The sequence below is a fragment of the Xiphophorus couchianus genome, chromosome 21 (assembly GCF_001444195.1).
Source record: "Xiphophorus couchianus chromosome 21, X_couchianus-1.0, whole genome shotgun sequence".
NCBI lineage: Eukaryota > Metazoa > Chordata > Actinopteri > Cyprinodontiformes > Poeciliidae > Xiphophorus > Xiphophorus couchianus.
This window is the reverse complement of record NC_040248.1, coordinates 1,678,097-1,699,816: the sequence shown is the minus strand read 5'-3', so window position 1 is coordinate 1,699,816 and position 21,720 is coordinate 1,678,097. Positions and strand designations below refer to the sequence as shown.

The following is a 21,720-nucleotide window of genomic DNA, read 5'->3' as shown; positions in this document are numbered from 1 at the left end:
TGAAAAACTACATTTTAATCAGATTTGAAAAATCAATCATTCTTTAAAGAGATTTAACATGATCTCATAAGACTCCAACTTTCTTCCAGTTGTTGTGTCAGACCCTGTATTATATGTACTTGAATGTACTTTTTAAACTATTGTACATGTGCTGAGGGAAAAAAACGTAGCGTCGAAATAAAAAAACTACAAAATGGCCTTTTGGGAACTACAAATCGTATAAAATGACGTCACTTTCTACTGACGGACCCCAAACATGAGGGACATTATATTTATCTTAATAAACTTATATCTAAAGAATGTAGGCTAGCAGATAAATGTTTCAGTTTCATAAAAAGCGGGTATTAAAGAGGAATAAGCGGTAGAAACCCGGGTTGAGCTGTTATCGCGGTGGCGATAAATTGCATCAGCCGTTCAGAAAGGACCCCGTCTCTCCAACGCGGGGGAGTTTGTCTTTAAAACAGCGACATTTTTATGACTTTTTTTCTTATCGGTTTAGTTTAACCGGTTCGTATTCTTTTGAAAATTACCAGGGGTAAACGTGAATATATATACACGAATAAAAATATAATTAAGTGATTATCTTTTTTCGTTGATCAGGCGGAGCCGCCGCCTCTTCCGTTCCCTTTTCATCCAAGATGGCGGGGGATGAGTCTGGTACAACGCTCGGTCAGCCTCACCTGGCCAGACAGGACCTCAGCACGTTGGTGAGTCTCCTTTTAGCCGCCTCCACCGCTTCACTGTCCCCTGGCTGTTACTCCGGGACAGTTATTGGGCTGAAATGAGGTCGCGGGGATGGTTGGGGTGAACGGTGGCCGGAGCAACGCCGCTTCCACCCGGCACATGACGGCAGGCCCAGCGGGGAAACGGAGCTCCCCTCCGCCGCTCCTCGGCCAACCGAAATATTTACTTTCAGAGTCTCCGAACCTCCGTTTTTAGTGTCGGTTATGTTTGACATGTCTGGTTTCCACTGAGGATCATATACCTCCTCTCTAACCAGTCAAAGTCCTAGTCAAAGTCAGATCAAAGCATACACGATATATGCGTCTGATTCCCTGGTGGGTGAAAATAACAGAGAGAAAAAGAGGAAGTTTAAACTACCTCTTCCATCCATCCATCCCTGACTCCAACATTTCTCTGTATGGCTTTCTACCAGTACAGCCAGACGGAGGTTTAAAGAGGAGTAGCAAAAGCAAAGGAGGTGGATTAGCAGAGCTAACAACTGATGGCATCCTCCTGGACATGTCACAGTGGAGTATTATCTCTGCTGTCCAGATATTTCCCTGAAACTCGTTGGTTTAAAATGGTGGTGTGTTTTAATAGTCTAGTTTCTTTAGATCAAAACAGTCCTGACTTCTTTCCCAGAGATCTGATGGTAGTTTGGTTTGTTTTGAGTCGCTGTGCTGCTCCAGGATTAGAAACAGGAATGCTGCTGTTCCCTGCTAATCCCTCTCTGTGTCTCATTGTGTCCTCTGTCTCTCTGTCTGTCCCTCTGCAGGACGTGTCCACCTTAACGCCTCTGTCTCCAGAGATCATCAGCAGACAGGCCACCATTAACATCGGTACTGGACTCATTCTGTTTCCTCGTCGTTATGCTGAGTGATTAATGCATTAAAATCAGTTTTTTCCTCTGGTTCCTGAAGGCACCATCGGCCATGTGGCCCATGGGAAGTCCACAGTAGTGAAGGCCATCTCCGGCGTTCACACCGTCAGGTTCAAGAACGAGCTGGAGAGGAACATCACCATTAAGCTCGGATATGCTAACGCTAAGGTTTCTTCCTTTTAATTACGATAAGTCATTAATAAATCCAGGTTAGTCTGGAACATGTAGACATCCTGAATCTCCATCCATCCGCCATCTCTGGCTGCCGTCTCTCTCTTTACGCTCCTTCTTTTCCGCTGCAGGTCTACAAGCTGGACGACCCCAGCTGCCCCAGGCCCGAGTGCTACAGGTCGTGTGGCAGCAGCACCCCCGATGAGTTTCCCACAGACGTCGCCGGCACCAAGGGCAACTTCAAACTGGTCCGGTAAGGCCGTTCCCAGCAGCTTCAGAGCTTTAAAAAACAGATTTATATTTTAATAGGGTGCCACTTATTTCATCATCATTAACTGTTTGTTTTTGGAGTCTAAAGTAATCATTGGATTCAGAGTTACTTAACAGAATTGACTGTTTCTACAATTTTACTTATTGCTTCATCACTCATTTCCATTCCTTAATGATGAAAAATCAATAGCTGAAAATACTTTGACTCAATTTTGAAGTCCTGATGGATCAATAGCAGCATCAATAACATAATCAATAATATCAAGATTAAAATGTTTGTTTTATTCCTTGAGTTCCTAGTGGTGCTGATTTGCGTCACGCCTAAATCCATACTAATGTTCAGATTAATAATCTTTAACATCTGTAACATTTACTTTTGTACACTTTGTCAGCTGGTTCTGGTCGTAGTTTAAACGGGTCAGATGGTCCTGGTCGTAGTTTAAACGGGTCAGATGGTTCTGGTCGTAGTTTAAATGGGTCAGATGGTTCTGACTGAAGTCCTTTCTCGTCTCCGACAGACACGTATCGTTTGTGGACTGTCCCGGTCACGACATTCTCATGGCCACCATGTTGAACGGCGCCGCCGTCATGGACGCCGCCCTACTGCTGATCGGTGAGTCTGGTTGTTGGCGGCTCGTTGGCGCCCCCAGCTGGGGGTCCAGTTGTAACCGGTTCTGGTTCTGTGTCCGTCCAGCGGGGAACGAGTCGTGTCCTCAGCCTCAGACGTCGGAGCATCTGGCAGCCATAGAGATCATGAAGCTGAAGCACATCCTCATCCTGCAGAACAAGATCGACCTGGTGAAGGAGAGCCAGGCCAAGGAGCAGTACGAACAGATCCTTGCCTTCGTGCAGGGTGGGTTCCCCTCAGCACCACAGCGCCGCCACCGTGTTGGTTGGATACAAGCTAAATCTGACTAAACATCTCAGCTTTAAAGTCTCAGTTTGAGCTTTCTTTTTCTGGCTTCCATTGGTTCACCTCCATATTTGTTTGACACGTTACTAGAATGGCATGCTCTCTCGTCTTTCCTATTTTGAGGAGTCACCAAGAGAAATGCACTTTTGTGTCACGCTAAATTTCTACCCAAGGAAACAAGAACTGCTGAATCACTAACTAAAAGTTAATGTTTCTCCAGCTAACAACACGCTAATGTTGTTAGCTGTTATAATTGACTTCCTACTGTTTCCCCTGCGAACAATCATCTAATGTTTTTCTTGATAAAATTTGCTGCTAATGTCTTGCTAAAGTGTCTCTAGCTAATATTCTTCCTGCTAGAGTTCCTTCTGCTAATGGTTCTGCTGTTTCTCTTGCTAACATTTATTTTGCTAACGTTCCTCCTGCAAACGGTTCTCTTGCTAACGTTTAAACTGTTCCTTCTGCTAACGTTTAAACTGTTCCTTCTGGTAACGTTTCTCCTGCAGGAACCGTTGCTGAGGGCGCTCCCATCATTCCCATCTCTGCGCAGCTCAAGTACAACATCGAGGTTGTTTGTGAGTACATCGTGAAGAAGATTCCTGTCCCCGTCAGAGATTTCATCTCCGAGCCGCGGCTCATCGGTAAGAACGGACCCGGCGCTGCTTCCTGTTTCCGTCGGCGTGTTTTTAACGTAAACGGCTTCAGTCATCAGGTCGTTTGATGTGAACAAGCCGGGCTGCGAGGTGGACGACCTGAAGGGAGGCGTGGCCGGAGGCAGCATCCTGAAGGGCGTTCTGAAGGTCAGGGCCGCAGCGTTAGCTGCAGGCTGTGATGTCACAATTTGATCTGAACGCCGTCCGTCCGTCCTGCAGGTGGGCCAGGAGATCGAGGTCCGGCCCGGAATCGTCTCCAAGGACCAGGAGGGGAAGCTGATGTGCAAACCCATCTTCTCCAAGATTGTGTCTCTGTTTGCTGAACACAACGACCTGCAGTACGCCGCCCCAGGAGGCCTGATCGGTGAGAGAACCAGAACCAGAACCGTACTCCTCTGTGGAGTTAAGGTTCAACAGGAATGATCTGAGGATCCATGGAGTCTCTGACTCCTGCAGTCTGGATCAATAAATCGATCTGTCGTTCAGTCCAGATGTCTGGAGTTTCTCTCTCTTCTTTCATCCTAACTTGTCTTTCCTTCCTTCCTTCATCCCTTTCCTTCATCCTGTGCTTCTGTCCTTCCTTTGCTCCTTGTGTCCTTCCATTCTCACTTCATCCCGTCAGTCATTAATTCCTCACTTTTTCCTTTCCTTCCTTGTCTTTGCTTCCTTTCTTCTCATCCTTCTTGCCATTCCTGTTTTTGTCATCGTCTGTCCTCCCTATAGTCCTTCTTTCTGTCCTTAATTCTTTTGGGTGTGAATGATGATGACGGGTCGGTGTCTGCAGGTGTCGGGACGAAGATCGACCCGACGTTATGCCGGGCCGACCGCATGGTGGGTCAGGTTCTGGGAGCCGTCGGCGCGCTGCCGGAGATCTTCACGGAGCTGGAGATCTCCTACTTCCTGCTGCGGCGGCTGCTGGGCGTCCGCACCGAGGGCGACAAGAAGGCCGCCAAGGTGAGTCGTGCATTGTGGGAAACGCGGTCTCGCCTCTTCCTGTCTCTGACCTGATCCCTCCGGCCCGCAGGTCCAGAAGCTGTCCAAGAACGAGGTTCTGATGGTGAACATCGGCTCGCTGTCGACCGGCGGCCGCGTCAGCGCCGTGAAGGCCGACCTGGCCAAGATCGTCCTGACCAACCCGGTCTGCACCGAGGTCGGCGAGAAGATCGCACTCAGCCGGCGTGTCGAGAAACACTGGCGGTGAGACGCAGCACAACCCGGACGTTTACGATTTAAAGGGCCAGCGTCGCTTAAAGTCAACTTTTTGATTAGATCTTAACATCATGTTGTTATGTTTTTGCCTGCAGTGTTGCTTTGATTCCTTCATGCATGTTTGAGAAATCCTTTAATCTCCATGGCAACCATTCAGCTGCAAATCGCCTTTCAGGCGCAGCTCCTCCCCCACTCAGCTCCTTCAGACTAGCCAGCAGCAAGTAGCAAACGCCTGGTGGAGCTAATGAGCTCATTATAGGAGCTACTGCTCAGTGAAACGCTGCTAAAACATTAAACGGTTAATAGAGGAGCCATCTTGGCATCACTTCCTGGAGGCGGAGCTTCAGGAAGAGCAGGAGTGTTTAAAGAGACTGATCCCCAATTTCAAGGCATTAAATTAAAAAATCAAGTGATATTTGATATATATAACATTTTTATAACAGAAGATAGCATAGTTACTTGATTGTGCTATGAAATGGCGCATTGTCCCTAGAAAACACATAATACTATATTAAAGCTGCTGTTTGTAATTTTTTATAAAATATATTTTTACATATTTGTTAAAACTGTCTCCAGGTTATGACAGTTTGAGACGTGATCAGTGAGAAGCTTGATCTCTTCCCTGAGCTACTATTGCTGTCTGAACAAAATGCATCAAATCAACCAATCAGAGGCGGGACTTAGCGCTGTCAATCATCCTCATGTACTTACTGCTAAATATGCTAATGGAGGATCAGGAAAAGCGTTCATCTGCCGTCATCTGTGGCTATGCTAACAGGCCTAGCATTCACAACAGGCTGTGCTAGCTACTCCCACATGGTGGTTGATTGACACCATGTGGTGAGCTGAGCCTCCTGGCTCTGATTGGTTGCTTCTAGTTTGCACTGTAAGAAGGCACATATTTTTAACATATGTAAAGAGAAATATTGTTAATAAAAGTTGCATCGTGCAGCTTTAACGTTCAGAGAAGCGAGCAGAATGAAATGTTGACGCCGTTTCCTGTCTCTCAGTCTCATCGGGTGGGGACAGATCCGGAGAGGCGTCACCATCACACCAACCATCGACGACGACTGAGGCGACGACTCGCCGCTCCTTTAGGATTTTTCTTTTTTGTTTTTACAACTGGGACATTTCACAGGCCGTCGCCTCTGTGTTTGAGGAGACGAAGGACGCAGGAGGAAGAGGAGTCCAGTCGCTGGCTGGCTTCAGATTTCAAAACCAATAAAATAAATTTGGAAGGAAGTTCAGAGTCTTTTTAAATTATTTCCTCATTAAATAATGAATTTTAATTTTATTTTTGTTTTATTCATTAGCAGTTTAAATGAAAATGTCACATGTTGACATAAAAGTTTTGAATGAGAAGTAGTTGGTCTGATAATATGTCACTATAACATAAGTTTTGATAAAATATTACATTTATTATTTTCTTAAAAGTAAATATTGATCTACTCTTTGTTTTCTTTAGATTTTGGTTTAGTTCTGACTTTTGGAATTTTTTGAAAAAATTATAATTTTATTTTTCTGATGTTTGAGGAATCCGGTGTTTCCAGGAAGTTGACACTGGAGGACAGGAAGTGCTCACCCTGACTCAGTCTTAAAAAGATATTTTAGAAAAACATGGAATATTTTTCTAATATATATGAGATGTCAAAACAGGAAATGAAGTCAGGTTCTTAGATTAACAAAACTTAATGTCCAGATTCTGTTTTAATTCATATTTGGATCTAAAATGAAACAATAAAACATCAGAAAACTGAATTTATTAAAGTTCTGTTAATGTTTTCCTCCTGCGTGTCGGTGATTCTCCTCATAAACTAAATATGTCAGTTTTTGTTTATAAAACTATTTTTATCTTTGATAATTCATTAAATACACAGCAACGCGCGAAAATAAGAAACTCGAAATGCTTTTGTTTGAATTACTTCAGTCCTGTGTTGATTACATCTTTATTGGTCAGAACACTACGTCACAAATCAGTGGGCGGGGCTAAAACTGCGATAGACAACGCGATTGGTTGAGCTGTGTAGCAGCAAAATCTGAAACGATGATAGATTTATAATTTTTAATAGATAGGTTGTTGTTACATTGTTGATGCCTTTAAAATTTTAGTTTTCATGTTAATACAATATAAATATTTCTATAAAATAAACATTTACAGTGAATTGTGGAACTTTGTTTATTATTTGGCTCGTTCTTTATTCACTTCCGGCCATTTAATCTGATTTTTTCTGCTATTAAACATTTATTTAAAGCTGATTTGGGCTGAAATCAATAATAAATAAAAGTTTTGTTGTTTTTTTTATTCCAGCCCAAATCAACTTTAAATAAAATATTTTTTTTCACTTCAACAAAAATGAGTAAATAAACGAACAGAGAGATTTTAACTACAGTTGATCGTTATGATCAGATGATCAGCGCTCATTGACCTGAAAGCTCCGTAAAAAAGCTCGATATAAACATTTACAGAAGGAGTTGCTGCACTTCCGGGTTGATCCACCTGACGAGCACGAGACGTGACGTCGCGCAGGTGACAGACAGGTATGCCTCCGCCGAGGAGAAGAGATGATTTTAAAAATGCTTAAATGTTGTCAACGAACCTTTTATAGGAACTAAATGAAATCCAGACTTCCTTTGACTTTTTCTGGGTCATTTATGTTTTCACGTGAGAGTCCAAACGAACCGCGGAACCGAACCGAACCTCCGGCAGAGAGTTAAATCTTTATTTTTGAACTATCCGACTTGAAGCTGACATGGAGGCTGCAGGTAAGATCTGCCGAAACCTTACTCAGGTTTTTATCAATTTTCTGCATTTTCATCCTTTAATTTCTAAATAAACTTAAAAGTTCAGTTTAACCTGAAAATATACTTTAGATTTATTGTTAAAATGTCGTTCATTCCTCAAAGTAACTGTTATTTTATTCTAAATGCTCATTAACATGCAAAAGAGGTAAAATATTTGTATTTGATAGTATTTTCTTCCTAAAAGTGACAGAATATTTAACATATTTATAAGTTATTGACTGTTTTTCATGTTTATTGGAGGTTGCCATGTTGGTAGAGAAGCAGGTGAGCTCTGATTGGTTGCCAGGTTTGCAGACACATTCTGGTTGTTTTGGATCTTTGTAAGGATGGAAGAACCAATCGTGACACATTTTGCTGTAGATTAAAAAAACAAACATCCCACAGCATGATGCTTCCACCTCTGTGCTTGACTCATAATCTGCACTTTATGTTGAGTTTTTGAGTTATTTAGATGTTTATTGTTACATTTTGTAGAAGAAAACAGAATATTTGCCTTCATGTAGCAGTTTTTGCATTTTGGGGCCATTTTTTAAGTTTTATGAAGAATTACTTCCCCATATGAGTGATGCTACCTTTGGCCAGAGGGTCAGCGGGGGCGAGACGGAGGCAGCCAGAGACGATCCCCCTTCGACGTCATCATGAGTCAGATCCGCAGGAAGCGCTCAGCATCAGACAGGAAGCCACTGGGCCGCTTCCTGTCGCGAACCTCAGAGCGGACGGCGATCCCTGAGGACGCAGAGTCCGAGAACAGAGGACAGAGTCCAGGTGAGGAATAAAACCAGCTGCAGAGAAACTGGTTTTAACGCATCGAAATGACCCAAAGATCAGATTTTGTTTTTAAAAAATCTCCTTTTATTGACAAAGAGAAACAATAGAAACAATATTTAAATTCCTGTCAATGACAAGAACACAAAGTGAAAAAGTGCAGGTAGAAGCTCAAGCTTATTAAACGTATAACTTTATTCAACATAAAGCATCATAAAAGTCAAAGCAGAAAAATATTTCCTTTATATTATACAATCAAACCTTTTTGTATTTGTTTAGCAAATAACATTTTAAATTATTTTACTTTAAGAGTGAAAAACAGTTTTGACTCCTCCCATCTGAATCCATCTGACTGAACTAGATTAACTTTTCATATTGACCTTTAGATAAATCCTTAATAAATCTTAATGCAGTTTAATTTCAAACCTTGGAAGGAGTTTATTATAGGCTCTGTACACAGGCGATGCTGTTCTGAGCTCAGCTAAATCATAAAACTTTAAAATATGTAAAAAATATTTCATTAATTGGATGGCAATAATCAGACACAGTTATAATTAGGATAGTTTTCTTTAGGAGGTTTTGTGTCATTTAAATGATTTATTTAGAAAATATTTTATTTTACTTTAGATTTTACATCATCAAAATGAACCATCCAGTGTAATTTGAAGACCAAACACCAAAAGTCTGATTTCATACATTTGTTCTGTTTCTATACTGTTTCAGTTTTACTTCTTACTAAATATTAAAAATGTTGTTTTGCATTATTTAGTGATTTGTTTAGTCACATTTCTTTAATACTTTAATTCTCCAAACACAAACATAACGTGTTGGTCTGAAACAGACTGTAGGAGTTACAGGATGTAAAATCAGACTGCAGCAGTTGGTTTTGTTTGTTCCAGGCGCTGCGGCGCCGGTGGAGAGCCAGCGTGATGCCGGCTGGGGAAGAGTGTGTGTTTTCCTGCAGAAGATGGGGAAGAAAGCGGACAGCAGCAGTCTGAGTCTGGCTCACTGCGATCTGACGGCTACAGACCTGCTGGAGCTCGGTATTCACTCCCTGAGTTACTGCTGCTCAGATTTTAATAAACCATCGACTGGAAGCAGGAGCTCAGAGCTCTGAGCTCAGAGGTCTGGAGCTGATTTTATGAGACGTTTGACTCCTTCAGTGTTTGAAATAATCATTTCAGGCAGTTTTATAACCAACAGCCTCAAAAAACTTCAGTGTTTAAAAACAACCTGATCAGATCAGATCCAGGTTTCAACCAGAGACCCATGCGATTAATCTGGATTTACAGGAATCTTTTTGCTTTGCTCATATAGAGCAGTTTCATGCAGTTAGTATCTTATCTGCAGTGGAAAATATGTTTTTTAGTTTGGAGAACAATGGAGGAACTGTTATGGTTCCATATAACTATGAGTGAATTTTATTTGTTACATAAATAAAAACCACTTTCAAGCTGAGGGAATTAGATTTGTTAATTGTTGTCATTCTAACTTATGTAAGTAGCTTCAGTTCAGGTTTCAGCAGCTTTTTAAATAACTATTACTTTGAGTGACTGTTAGCTTCTATAGTTAGGTGTTTAAATAACTGCTAGTTTTATAGCAAATGCATGTAAATGATAGCTTGAGTAGCTCCTGTCTTTTGTAATGATTAGCTTAAGTCACTTTTAGCTTTATCAATTGTTAGCTTAAGTACATGATAGCTTTAGCAATCACTAGCTTGAGAAAATAATAGCTTAAATAGCTTTTAGCTTTTGTTAGGTTTAATTTAGTTTCCAGTCTGAAATATAAGAGTGCTTTCTTAACCGTATCTTAGCATAGCTTAGCATATACCTAAATGCTGCAGGTATAAACTTTATTTTTATTGTTTTGATGAATGGCATCTTGTTAAATCCAAATTGTACATCTGATCTTTGTAAATCTTTTCCTTTCATGTTTGAAACCATAAGATGCAGGGAAATGCATGGTTTCAAATTTGGGTGTTGCTAGTACTAGTTAGCACCTACTTAAGCTAACATCTAACAGGAATGCTAATGACATGCTACGCTAATGTTCTACGAGTCGTCGATTACCGGAATTTCCAAACATTTTAATTTAAGTGCTTGTTCAACTGAATTTTGATCTGCTTGGTTCTTTATCTATGAAGTTTAGAACCAAAAGACAGGAAGTAAAGCTAAATATTAGCTTGTTGTTTCAAATGAACGCCATGGGTGACTGCTGTTTGTCCTTTTAGCATCGCTGCTCCAGTTCCTCCCTCAGCTGGAGGAGATGGACGTCTCTTGGAACGAGCTGATTGGTGGCAGTCTGACAGCGTTGACCTCTCACCTCCAACATGTGGGTGGGATCAGGACGCTGAAGCTCTGCAGCTGCAGGCTGAACGCGGACGATGTCGCCGCTCTGGGTGAGACTTCGGTTAAAGCAGAACCGTCCAGACCTGATGCTGTTAGCAGCTTAGTGCTCATTTTCTCCAGATCTGATCTGGAAAAGTCTTTCTACACCAAACGTGTAATTTTCCTTTGGGCACATCATGATCGAATGTTCTCAAAACAATGTTTGTGCCAGAATGTATTGATGAAACCCATTAAAAACTCTTAAAATATTAATAAACAGCCATTTCTGGATTCTTCTGAATACTAAATAATATTGATCATCTTTTCACGTTGATGTAATTTGGTTGTGCCCTTAAATAAAATAATTAAGTGCACAACTGTTCTATTTATGTGGACTGCTGAAGTTTAGAGGGCCACATAATAAGCTGTAGCGGGCTGAATTTGGCCCTCGGGCCTCAAGTTTGACACCTTCCTATAAGTTTCAGCTTATTTTACAGAGATTCTTTATGACCGGTGAACACAGTAACTGTAAGTAGAAGGAAAGTAATGCAGGATTTAACACTTTTCACAAACAGAAAACTGAAAAGTGTGGCAGGCCTTTATATTCAGCCCCCTTTTACCCTGAAAACCCTAAATAAAGTTCTTCCTCTCTGCGTATGTAGGTGAAGCCCTCCCTTCTCTTCCTGTGTTGGAGATCCTCGATCTGTCCTGGAACAGCAGCGTTGGCGGCGCTTTGCAAAGCCTGCTGGGTAAACTTCAGCCATCAGTGAGGGAGCTCCACCTGGTGGCCTGTGAGCTCACTGCAGCGGACGCTGCTGCTCTGGGTAATCATGTCCTTATTGGTGCAGCTGATTTCTTTATGTTTGGTGGGCTCATCTCGGTCTGCGTTCCCCTTCAGGAGGCCTGGTGGCCGTTCTGCCTAAACTCTGTGTGTTGGACGTTTCCTGTAACCCTCGGCTCACACAGGAAGTGGACGCTGGCGGCTTCGGGCAGCTGGCCGCCTCCCTGTCCCACGCCGTCTCCCTGACCGTGCTGCGGCTGCAGGCCTGCGGGTTGAGACCCGACAACCTTGAGGCTCTCGGTGAGAGAAAAACCTCAGATTTCTGATCGGTTTATAGATTTGATTTCTTTCTTATTATAATTTATTTTCAGTAAAAACCAAATCCTGATGCATCCTGCAGGTAGAGCTGGGTAGAGTAGCAAAGAAGCTGCACTCAAGTAAAAGTAGAAGTACTTACTTTTATTTACGCAAAATTAAGAAGTAACCAACCAAGAAATTGGTAAGAATAAAAAAGTATTAACTAAAATTACTATTCAAGTAACTGAGTGTCTTTAGTCAGAGGCTTCTTCAAACTTGCTGTAACACAGACTGCTACAGGAGATCTTTCCTGCCCACAGCCATCGACCTCTACAATATCTCTGAAGAATTAATGAGTTACAATCAATAAAGTATTTTTGAATTTGATGAAAACATAAATCATATAATATTTAAAAACTGCATCAACAGACAAACCAAAATATAAAGTTATGTGGAAACTTTTGTACTTTAAAGACCAAAATGAAAATAAATCATATAAATAACAAGACAGAAAAAATGCAGAAGCAGCCAAAACAAATATTTTTCGAAATCAGTTTCTTTCAATTTAAAAATAATGAAATGTTATCAAAACCTGTAGGTGTGTGTCTGTGTTTGGTGAATTTATGATTAAAACAATTTGTTTTTTATTCAGTAAAGTTTCTCACAATGGGTAAAGTATCCAGACATTTTACTCAAGAGTAGCAGTACTTCTAAAAGTACTCAAAGTAAATATAAAAATACTCCTAAAAGTATTTTTTCTTCAGTTACTCTAGTAATTGTAACTGAGTAAATGTTACAATGTTACCTGTGGCTGCAGGTGCTTCCCTGCGCTGCCTGCCCTCGGTGCGCCACCTGGACCTGTCCTGTAACAGAAGTCTGACTGGAGGCCTGAGTCGACTCTCCTCTCACCTGCCTCACATGGCTCACCTGGAGAGCCTGGATCTCCACCTGTGCCGCCTCAAACGCGCCGACCTGGAGGCTCTGAGTGAGTCTCTGTGACCGCCACACCCAGCAGCCGCTGCAGGCTTCACCTCCTGCCTCTCTCCAGTCCAGGTGCTGCCTTCCCTGACGGTGCTGACGGCGCTCGACGTTTCGTCCAATAAGGAGGCGGGAGGCGCGGTCCACCAGCTGGTGTCGGTGCTGCCGCTGACTCAGATGAGGAGGCTGCCGATGAGCAGCTGCAGGCTGACAGAGGAGTCCTTCACCACCCTGGGTAAACACCGACAGGCTCACTGCGTCTGCAGCTGGAGGAGATGAGCCCAGGAGTCGGCACCGCTAGCCAAATGTTAGCTGCGCTAACCCTAAGGCGCTACAACAGGGTAGTATTTAGTGGAAACTAATGCTAATGCACAAAGATGTTGAACTTTATTCACCTGAAACGCCAAGAAAATTTGTGCTGTAGAATTTATCCAGACAAAAATAATTAGGGGAAGCGAGATGTGTTAACTGTTTTCAAAATTAGCAAAAGTGCTAAGTTAAAGGTTAGCTATACTACTAGCAGATTAGCATAACTATAGCCACCACTGGAATCAGTTTATTTTATTGCTTTTTTGTAACCTAGAAACGAGTTTTCAGGCCTGAAATCTGGCTGCAGTGATGACCTCTGACCTGAACCTTCAGAGTCACATAAAGATGGTTCCAAAGCCGGCCTTCTATCACCTGAAGAGCATTTCCAGGATTAAATAACCCAACATAAACTCATCCATGTCTTTAGTCGGACAGTGAACCGCTGCTTCCTTCTAGAAAATGCTGCACGTTAAGTTCATACAGAGGCAGAAACAGTCATCGGTTTTTTCTGGCCTGGCCACACTATGGGAATTTTTTGGTGACTCCCCTGCATCACAATTCATTTCTATTATTGCCTGTGTTTCACTTTTGTCATTAGCTTACAAAAGTGGGCCTCTGTTTGGCTCCATGCTGAAACCCCAGTGAAGCAGAAAACCATGAAGTATAAAGTTCCTCCACAAACTGAAGAACTCAAAAAAAGTGTCTCAAAATGGATAATTGTTTTTACTTGTCATATTTGAAAAGCAAAATCTGAATAAGCTGACAGCCTGGATGTTTCATTTCCCCCAGCTCTGGTGGCGCCGTACCTGCGCAGCCTGGATGTTTCCTGGTGTAAGGTGGTGGGCGGTCGCCTGCCGCTGCTGATGGACGCGCTGCAGCCGTCCGTGGTCCTGGAGCTCCGCCTCAGCAGCTGCGGCCTCACCACTGACGACCTGGGTCACCTAGGTAACCAACACAGTGATTTAGTTTGACAATGAACCCGAACTTTACCATCATTCAGGTGAAAACCGCTTTTACTTTGACACATTATTGACACTTTGGGTTATTTTTAAGACTATACATAATTCTCATGTGATGTCACACTTCCAGTGACAGTAAATATCACTGATATTTGTTAGCATTACACAGAGGTGGATAGAGTAATAATTGGAATGTATTTCAATGATAACTTAGAGCTTCTCCGATCGTGGTTTAATTATTGTTGTCATAGCAACTGTCATTTATGGTACTTACCAAGATGGCGGCTGTCTGCTACCAAGTTGTAGCCTGTGTACTGAATGATTAACCTTTATTGTTCCCGGAGCAGCTGACGTGTGCAGACGCGGCTGCGTGTCCTCCCTCCGGGTCCTGGACTTGTCCTACAACGACTCGGTCGGGGACGCCGGCTGGGCGGCGCTGTTCGCGGCGGGCGGCCTGGGCTCGCTGGAGGAGGCCGACCTCAGCCTCCGACCTTTGACCTCGGCTCCCTGCTCGGCCTGGCTGCCCTCGCTGCTCGGGGCTCTGCCTCGGATGCCGGCGCTGGCCCGGCTGGCCATGCAGCGCTGGAGCGCCGGGCCGCAGGAGGAGCAGCAGCTGCGGTTCAGCATGAAGAACCGGAACATCCGGCTGGACTGGGATCCGGATGGTTCGGACTGGAAGACCAGCAGCCAGGAGGATAGTCAGGCTGAGGAGTAGGGAGGAGGTCAAGGGTCACTTGGATTTCAACAGATCAGAAACAAACAAGGAAATTTCTCCCATACTTGATTCCTGAGGTCCAAACATTTCAGTTTCTGACTGTTGGAGGCTTAAAATCCACAATTATTCTCACATGTTGCACAAGACAATAAATTCACAATTATTTAACTTTATTAACTCTTGACTTTTATTTCATTCTTTCATATTTAGGCATTTTTGGATGTAAATATGCTCCCATTTCCACCACTGATGAAATTATTTCACTGAGTGTTTGATCATGAATGGCGTCACTGGTTTTGTGGGGAGTCTGAACCTGCGTTCTGCTCGTTAACGTCTATAAAGAAATGGTGTTTCCTCAAATGATGGAAGAGTTCGGCCAGGAAAACATGGCCGTCCACCTCGTAGGGCCTGACGTCGGTCTGCTCAGGCGTCAGACGGCCGGTGTTGAGCAGCTCCCTGAAGGCCTGAGGGACGGAGCAGCTGGAGTTATGGACGCAAACACACTTCATAAATTAACAGTTAAAATATACAGTCATTTTTAACTGCTATTCCAGCCAGATCTGGATTATTGCTGCTTCCACCTTAAGTTTATATGACAAACAACCCAAATAAAACCTTTTTTACACCTGAAAACCCTTCAGGCTCTGAAAAAATAGTTGCCAGTTGTTGTAAAAGCTTCATCTGATGGTGGATTACAGCAGAAGACAACAAATGTTGTTCCCCAGGGTTGAGTTCTCGGTCCAGTTCTGTTCACCTCGTGTTTATAAGAACTGCCTTTTGTTAGCAAACTCCTTAGAATAGGAAACAGCAAAGCCTTAACTTTAATATTAGGTCTTATTGATTTAAGGTGTTATTAATATTTAGCTCCTATCCTTGTTTTCTTGTTCCATTTCAGCTGATTTCATTATTTCATAACTTATCCATTTCATCACCTCTGAAAATGAGTCCTTCTGTCTCAGATTCCTGAAATATTAAATGAGTGTGTGAAAAATGAGGATGGTTGCTGAATAACGGAGGTTTTACCTGGCAGACCGGCTCCTCCAGGTGGTTTCCCCAGATGTAGATGTGGGTCAGAGTCGGGCTGTTACTCAGAGCCCCGGCCAAGGACAGCAGGCCGTGGGTGCTGATGTTGTTTCTGCAGACAGAAAGCCTGGAAAACACAAACTCAGAGCTTCCAGTCAGCCTGCCAGCTCCTCAGAGACCACAGAAAAAAATAAAACTAAACGGACTCACTCTCTGAGGACGGAGCCCTTGCAGCAGAGGGCTTCGCTCAGGTACTCAGCGCCGGGGTCTTCGATCCGATTGGATGACAGATCAATGACCTCCAGAGGGGAGTTTTCTTTCAAGACTCTGGAGAGATGCAGGGCGCCATCCCGGCTCACACGGTTGCTGCAGATGAAAGGTTTCATTTTGCATCCAGGCAGCCAGGTGTTCAGTCAGGGTTTGTATCATAAGCCTGGCGGGCCTCCATGCTTTACTTCCCCCCACCAGGCTAAACGTTGTTTATTTTAAATTGGGTTTTTTTATACACCAGAAACAATAAAGATGGATTAAGCCAGGTTAATAGCTGATGCATTGAACTGGAGCCAAGGGGATGCCCACCAACTTCAATGCCTGGTGGATCTTGCAAATTTTAACATTTTTTAACACAGAAACATGGCGGGTCGCTGGTGAACTGACCTAACATCTCCACCACCGGGCTTAGCTGGTTTTCTGTTAGTAATCTTGATCATTAGTTTCCAGACTTCCTGAATATCTTTTGCTGATTTTCTTCCTCTCTTCTTTTTAAGCCAAACGGACCCGTCTTACCAAACCTGTTCTGTCAGGTAAATGAACTGAGAATTGGTGGAAAAACAGTCAGAAACATCAGGAAGTCTGGAGAACTGATTATGAAGACCTGTCTACGTGTGAAACCATGAGGACCGGGTTTGTACCAGCGCAGGTCCAGGTACCGCAGTCTGTGGTTCAGCTTCAGGCCTTCAGACAGCCTCTCCATGCCCGTGTCCGTCAGGCCCATCTTCCCCAGATGGAGCTCCACCAGGCTGTTGTTCACCGGAAGCATCTTCGAGAAGTGAACGGCCCACTCTTCCTGAGACAGAACCACACAACGTTCAGATCAGAACTGGAAACAGAACCTGCTGTCTGCTGCTGGTGAAGTTCCTACCAGGAGGCTGAAGAGCAGCGCCCGGCTCACGTCCACAGACCGGAGGGTGGTGTTGTTCTTCAGAGCGGTGCTAAGGGCAATCATGCTCTGCATTTCCTGCAGGGACAGAGGCAGGGTCAGAGGAAGAACCGCTGACGGTACCAGGAGGTTCTGATCCACGGGAGGTTACCAGGTCGCACTCTCCCAGCTCCAGCTCCTGCAGCGTCATGTTCACCCGCAGCATGCAGGCCAAGTTCAGGCCTCCTTTTCTACCGATCTTATTCCCAGACAGCCTGAGAGAAAGCAAGCTGCTGTTACCCTGCAGGGACAGAGAGAGACGATCACTTCCTGTTTACTATTCCCACAGAAAACGATCACTTCCTGTTTACTATTCCCACAGGAGAAGATCACTTCCTTTTTATTATTCCCACAGAAAATGATCACTTCCTGTTCACTATTCCCACAGAAAACGATCATTTCCTGTTTGCTATCCCTTTATGAGTGAGGATCACTTTGGACCAGTTCTCCACCTAGAGGAGAAGATCAGCAGCAGACGTTTATCTGACCAACCTGCAGGCTGCTGGCGAGAACCTCGGCTCCATTCGTCTGAATGTTGTTGAAGGTGAGGTCCAGAGAGCGCAGCATCGTGTCCTGCGCCTGCGCAGCAACACGCATGACAACGACAACACGCATAATGACAGTAACAGACATGATGACAGTAACAGACATCACTCCAATGCCTCAGCAGGCCTCTCCTCTTCCTCACCTCTAGAAGCTTGGCCAGGTAAGCTGCTCCTTCATCACTGATGTTGTTGTACCCCATATCCAGACCTGTTCAGACAAAAACCGATGAAAAACAGGGCGGGTTCTGGTTCTGTTGATCCGGACCAGACTGCTCACCTGTAAGGGTCCGATAGTTCAGGAGACATTTTGACAGAGCGAGGACGTCATTGTCACTAAGTCTCTGGAAGCTTTTCTGCTTCCTGTTTCCTGCTAGATTCAAGGTGAAATTCCTGCAACACAGGAAATAACTGGAGCAGTTTTTCACAATAAAAGGTTCACATTTAACGAGTTACCTTCACTAATTATTAATATTAATATTCAGCTTTCGAATGGCCCCACTCACAATTAAGAGCCCATTGTTACCTGGAGACAGATAATGACAGATAAACATCACAGGAAAACCGTTTATCCATTGTTATCGGAGGCTATGCTAACTAGGCTAAGCATTCACAAACTGCTATGCTAGCTGTAGCGTAGAGGAGAGCAAGTGTAAGGGAGAGGGGCATGAGCAACCACATGGAGAGTGATTGACAGCACTAAGACCCGCCTCCTGGCTCTGATTGGTTGTTTTTGATTTTTTGTATAATAATAGTTTCAACAAATATGTACTAACATATTTTTTTATAATAGTTACATACAGCAGCTTTAATAGTTCAAAGGGTTGTTGCTCATAATACTGACAGTTTTGCACTTTTATTTGAAAGTCAATACTTTTAAGTATTTTGTTGTTACTTTACATACATATTTTGTGCAACATTATACTTACTGATATACTCTGAATATAATTTTAATAATTAGAAAATTTACCAAAAATATATCACCAGTTATAATTAGTAAGGAAGTAAAAAACAAAAAAAGGTAGGACATGAGAAAATAAAGAAAAAAATAAAGGAAGGATGCAAGAAAATTAGAAGAAAGTAAGTCAGTTCGGCTCTGATTAGTTTTTCTTTAACCAAATATTAAGCATTAGCTTCAGAAGCTAATGTCTCGTTTCGTTAAAACTTTACATTTCAGCCACTTTTTACCCAGACTCAAACTCTCACCTTGTCGTCGTTGTTCTCTCTAAGTTTTCTAAAACAAACGGGTTTATAGTAATACCTTCATTTTCACAAATAACTTTGTAACATTCGGATATAGGCTCACCGGACATCACCGTGGCCAAAAACGCCATTGTTATGGCAACAACGTAGAGTTGCGTCACGCTCTGCGTCACGCTCTGCGTCAACTGTTCAGGGTTTTTCCCGCCACTGAAATAAAACTGTTTTAATGTTTTACCTTGTATTTTTAGCTGTTGTGCTAATTCATTTGATACCGTTTTGAAGCTTTTTTAAAAATATGAAAATAACAATTTTAAAGTTTTCAATGTGTAGTTAAGTTCAGAATTAAAATACTTTGTTTCTAGAAAAAGTGATTTTATAGCCAACACACACCATGGAGGTCTTATTGTAATTGTTAATATTTAAATTCTATCCATTTTCAAACATATACATAAAACAAGTCAGAATCAGTAATTAATGGAACCTGCATCAAAGGTTCACTACAACTTTATCTTGAACAAGTTCAGGGTGACAGTGGAGGGAAACATCTGTCCTCTAACAGGAGGAAACATTTTTCTCTTCCACACTGAATACATTTATTTAAGTTCATTGTTAGTTACCAAAATGGTTTCAGTTTGATATGTTTCTACAGCAGAGGTGAGGAGCATCTTGCAGAGAGGAAGGAGAGAGTGACTCTGGATTGAGGCTGGACTCAGGACTTTATGATTGGTTGCCAAACGGCTTTTTTTTTACACTTCTTTGTGGAAGTGATTTTTAAAGAGGCAGAAGGAGTTTTAAAATATTCAGTGATGAGATTTTAAAATATAGAGTAGATTCATTTGCAGAAGTGGAAACGTTTTCCACCTGGCAGCAGTCAGGTAGGTAGTTATATTTATGTGAGTAACTTTTTGGGGGGATTTTTTTTTCTAGGAGTATTTTTACTGTGCTGTACTTTTGAAATCTCTCAATCAGAGAGAACTGAAGTCTTCAGACATCTTTGGAGAAAAATCCAGGCTTTCCAATACAAATTATCTTAATAAATACTGGAAACACAGCAAGCATCTACAGAACATAAAAGTTTCCTAACAAAGAAAATTTTTCTTTTATGCATAAGTTCCCCTCTGATTATTTAACAACCTGAACTAAAGTCTGACCACATTCAGAGATTAAATCATAAACATAAATGAAGCAGCCAAACCCTACATTTTTATGTCAATCCAAAAAGAGAACTAAGATATTAAATATTGACTTTGTCTCATTTTATGTAGTTTCAAACAATCTGCCAGCATTTTATCATCTTAAATTCAAACTTGTTCATACATTTTTAGTGAAACATTTTGTTTTGTGAATGTGGGTTTTTGTAGCATAAGAACTATTTCATATCAGATTCTGCACAGATGATGAGTGTACTGGTGAGGTAGGATATAAAAATAATCTTTCAAGAAATACTTAAATTTATTGGAATAATCCAGGAGAAGAAATATTTTCAGTCACATTTCAGAGATTTCAGCTCTCCTGTGCCACCTGCTGGTTCAACCAGTCACTGCAGGTTAACGATTCTTCAAACATTAGCACAGCAGGACTCCCTTTATACATCTTTTATTTTAATTTTATTGTCTTAAACTTTCAGTATGTCGTCTTTGATTTGAAGGGTTGGTATCTTGAGCCTTTTTTGTGCTCTACTCAGAGGAACTACCCATTGCATTCTGGGAAGTGTAGTAGAAATACATAATTCAGAGTTGATCAAAACATCAAAACAGTTGAGTAAAACATATCTGCCACATAGAAATCTGTCCTGACATGAAAGCACAGAGTAAACATGAACAAAATATTACATTTATTCTGGGTACAAACATTTTCTCAGATGTTTCATTCAAACATGACAGGAAGCTGTTCAATAATTGAAAAGGTTATAAAGGGAGGAGCTGCGTTACACCAAACATCACCTGAGCTAAAATATTCCCAACCAGACCTGCTGCTGCAGCTGCAGGGAGAAAACGTTCAAGTTTCCAGTTCTCTCAACTCACAGCCTGACAGATAGACGACACCCAGGGTCCAAACAACCAGAACTATTATTCTTTTAAAGTAAAATGAACTCTAACTATGTTTTATTTTTAAAATTTTGAGGTGTGTAACATCTGCTATTAATTTAAGACCAGTTACAGGCATCATGTTAGCAACAACAAAAAAACTTCTTATCTGGACTTAAGCAAAGATGTTTCACTTTATTTCATAAAACCAGAAAGCAGGATCATTTTCTTTACATTTCATAAAAACTGCTGGAATACAAAATACCTGAATAATCACAGTTACAACTGGTTTAATGTAAAACAAACGTTTGAAGCTCATTTCCTGTCACAATCCCAGTAAAGACTGTTTTTGACATTTCTCTGACATTCAGAAAAATATGGTTTACAGTGAAGCCTCGCTATAACGCGGTTCACCGTTCACAGTGCATTGTCCAGGTTCTGTCACTTTAAATCCTAATAAGCTGCTGTTGGCCACGCCCACAATTCAATGTTTACACTCACATGAAAATGGCTGCAAACTGTGGGTCGGTTTTCCCTCCAGGTCCTTATAAACAAGTCGACAGTTTCTTTGAAACTCCATCATTTATCTGCAAATGAAAACCAAAAGCAACCAGATGGTCATTTATCAGATAAAACTCTGACAGGAAACATCTAAAAAATGAGGAAAATCTCAGCAGTGAATATTTAAACTGACAACAGATGTCGAGTTTTTCCACCAATAAAACAATGTCACGATAGCAGCTCACCGCGGCTGCGCAGTGTCCGTCTCTAGGCAACCGTGACGTTCAGGGGTCCTTTAGCTCCCGCCACGAAAATGTAGCTGACCTTAATATTTCCTTTTTTATTTTGGCCATTATTGTTAAACTTTGTATTAATGTGTGTATTATAGGCGTGTCTATCGGACAGTTATGTATCGGTTCAATATTTAACGGCCAAATATGGGACTCCGTATTTTACGGGACGGTGTTGATCCTA

At 42.2% G+C, this 21,720-nt stretch overlaps 4 protein-coding genes across 40 annotated transcripts in view; 3 read left to right on the top strand and 1 right to left on the bottom strand.

Annotated features, from left to right (window-relative positions):
* Positions 1-21,720, top strand: part of LOC114136418 (NACHT, LRR and PYD domains-containing protein 3-like) — a 476,176-nt gene that overhangs the window by 70,525 nt on the left and 383,931 nt on the right. The window lies entirely within an intron of this gene.
* On the top strand, positions 601-6,061 carry eif2s3 (eukaryotic translation initiation factor 2, subunit 3 gamma). The gene is made up of 12 exons (XM_028004437.1): positions 601-707; positions 1,499-1,562; positions 1,644-1,771; positions 1,906-2,027; positions 2,563-2,657; positions 2,739-2,897; positions 3,464-3,598; positions 3,663-3,757; positions 3,830-3,974; positions 4,395-4,564; positions 4,635-4,807; positions 5,830-6,061. Exons 1-12 carry the CDS (start codon positions 639-641, stop codon positions 5,891-5,893), a joined length of 1,419 nt encoding a protein of 472 aa, XP_027860238.1. The 5' UTR covers positions 601-638; the 3' UTR covers positions 5,894-6,061.
* Positions 7,323-14,925, top strand: lrrc31 (leucine rich repeat containing 31). Of its 2 annotated transcripts, XM_028004431.1 has the most exons (10): positions 7,323-7,582; positions 8,204-8,386; positions 9,286-9,429; positions 10,617-10,784; positions 11,376-11,537; positions 11,612-11,794; positions 12,609-12,776; positions 12,840-13,004; positions 13,868-14,023; positions 14,385-14,925. In XM_028004431.1, the coding sequence occupies exons 1-10, from the start codon at positions 7,570-7,572 to the stop codon at positions 14,750-14,752; spliced, it is 1,710 nt and encodes a 569-aa protein (XP_027860232.1). In that variant the 5' UTR covers positions 7,323-7,569; the 3' UTR covers positions 14,753-14,925. The 2 variants fall into 2 exon arrangements, with proteins under 2 accessions (XP_027860232.1, XP_027860234.1); XM_028004433.1 differs by lacking the exon at positions 7,323-7,582 and having other exon boundaries at positions 8,283-8,386; positions 9,267-9,429.
* On the bottom strand, positions 14,916-21,332 carry lrrc34 (leucine rich repeat containing 34). Of its 2 annotated transcripts, none has more exons than XM_028004453.1 (10): positions 21,247-21,332; positions 17,796-17,908; positions 17,662-17,726; positions 17,466-17,552; positions 17,086-17,214; positions 16,917-17,012; positions 16,687-16,841; positions 15,986-16,141; positions 15,776-15,902; positions 14,916-15,216 (listed from the first exon to the last, which is right to left on the bottom strand). In XM_028004453.1, coding segments are annotated over exons 1-10 (1,107 nt in total). In that variant the 5' UTR covers positions 21,249-21,332; the 3' UTR covers positions 14,916-15,039. The 2 variants fall into 2 exon arrangements, with proteins under 2 accessions (XP_027860254.1, XP_027860253.1); XM_028004452.1 differs by lacking the exon at positions 21,247-21,332 and adding an exon at positions 18,722-18,876.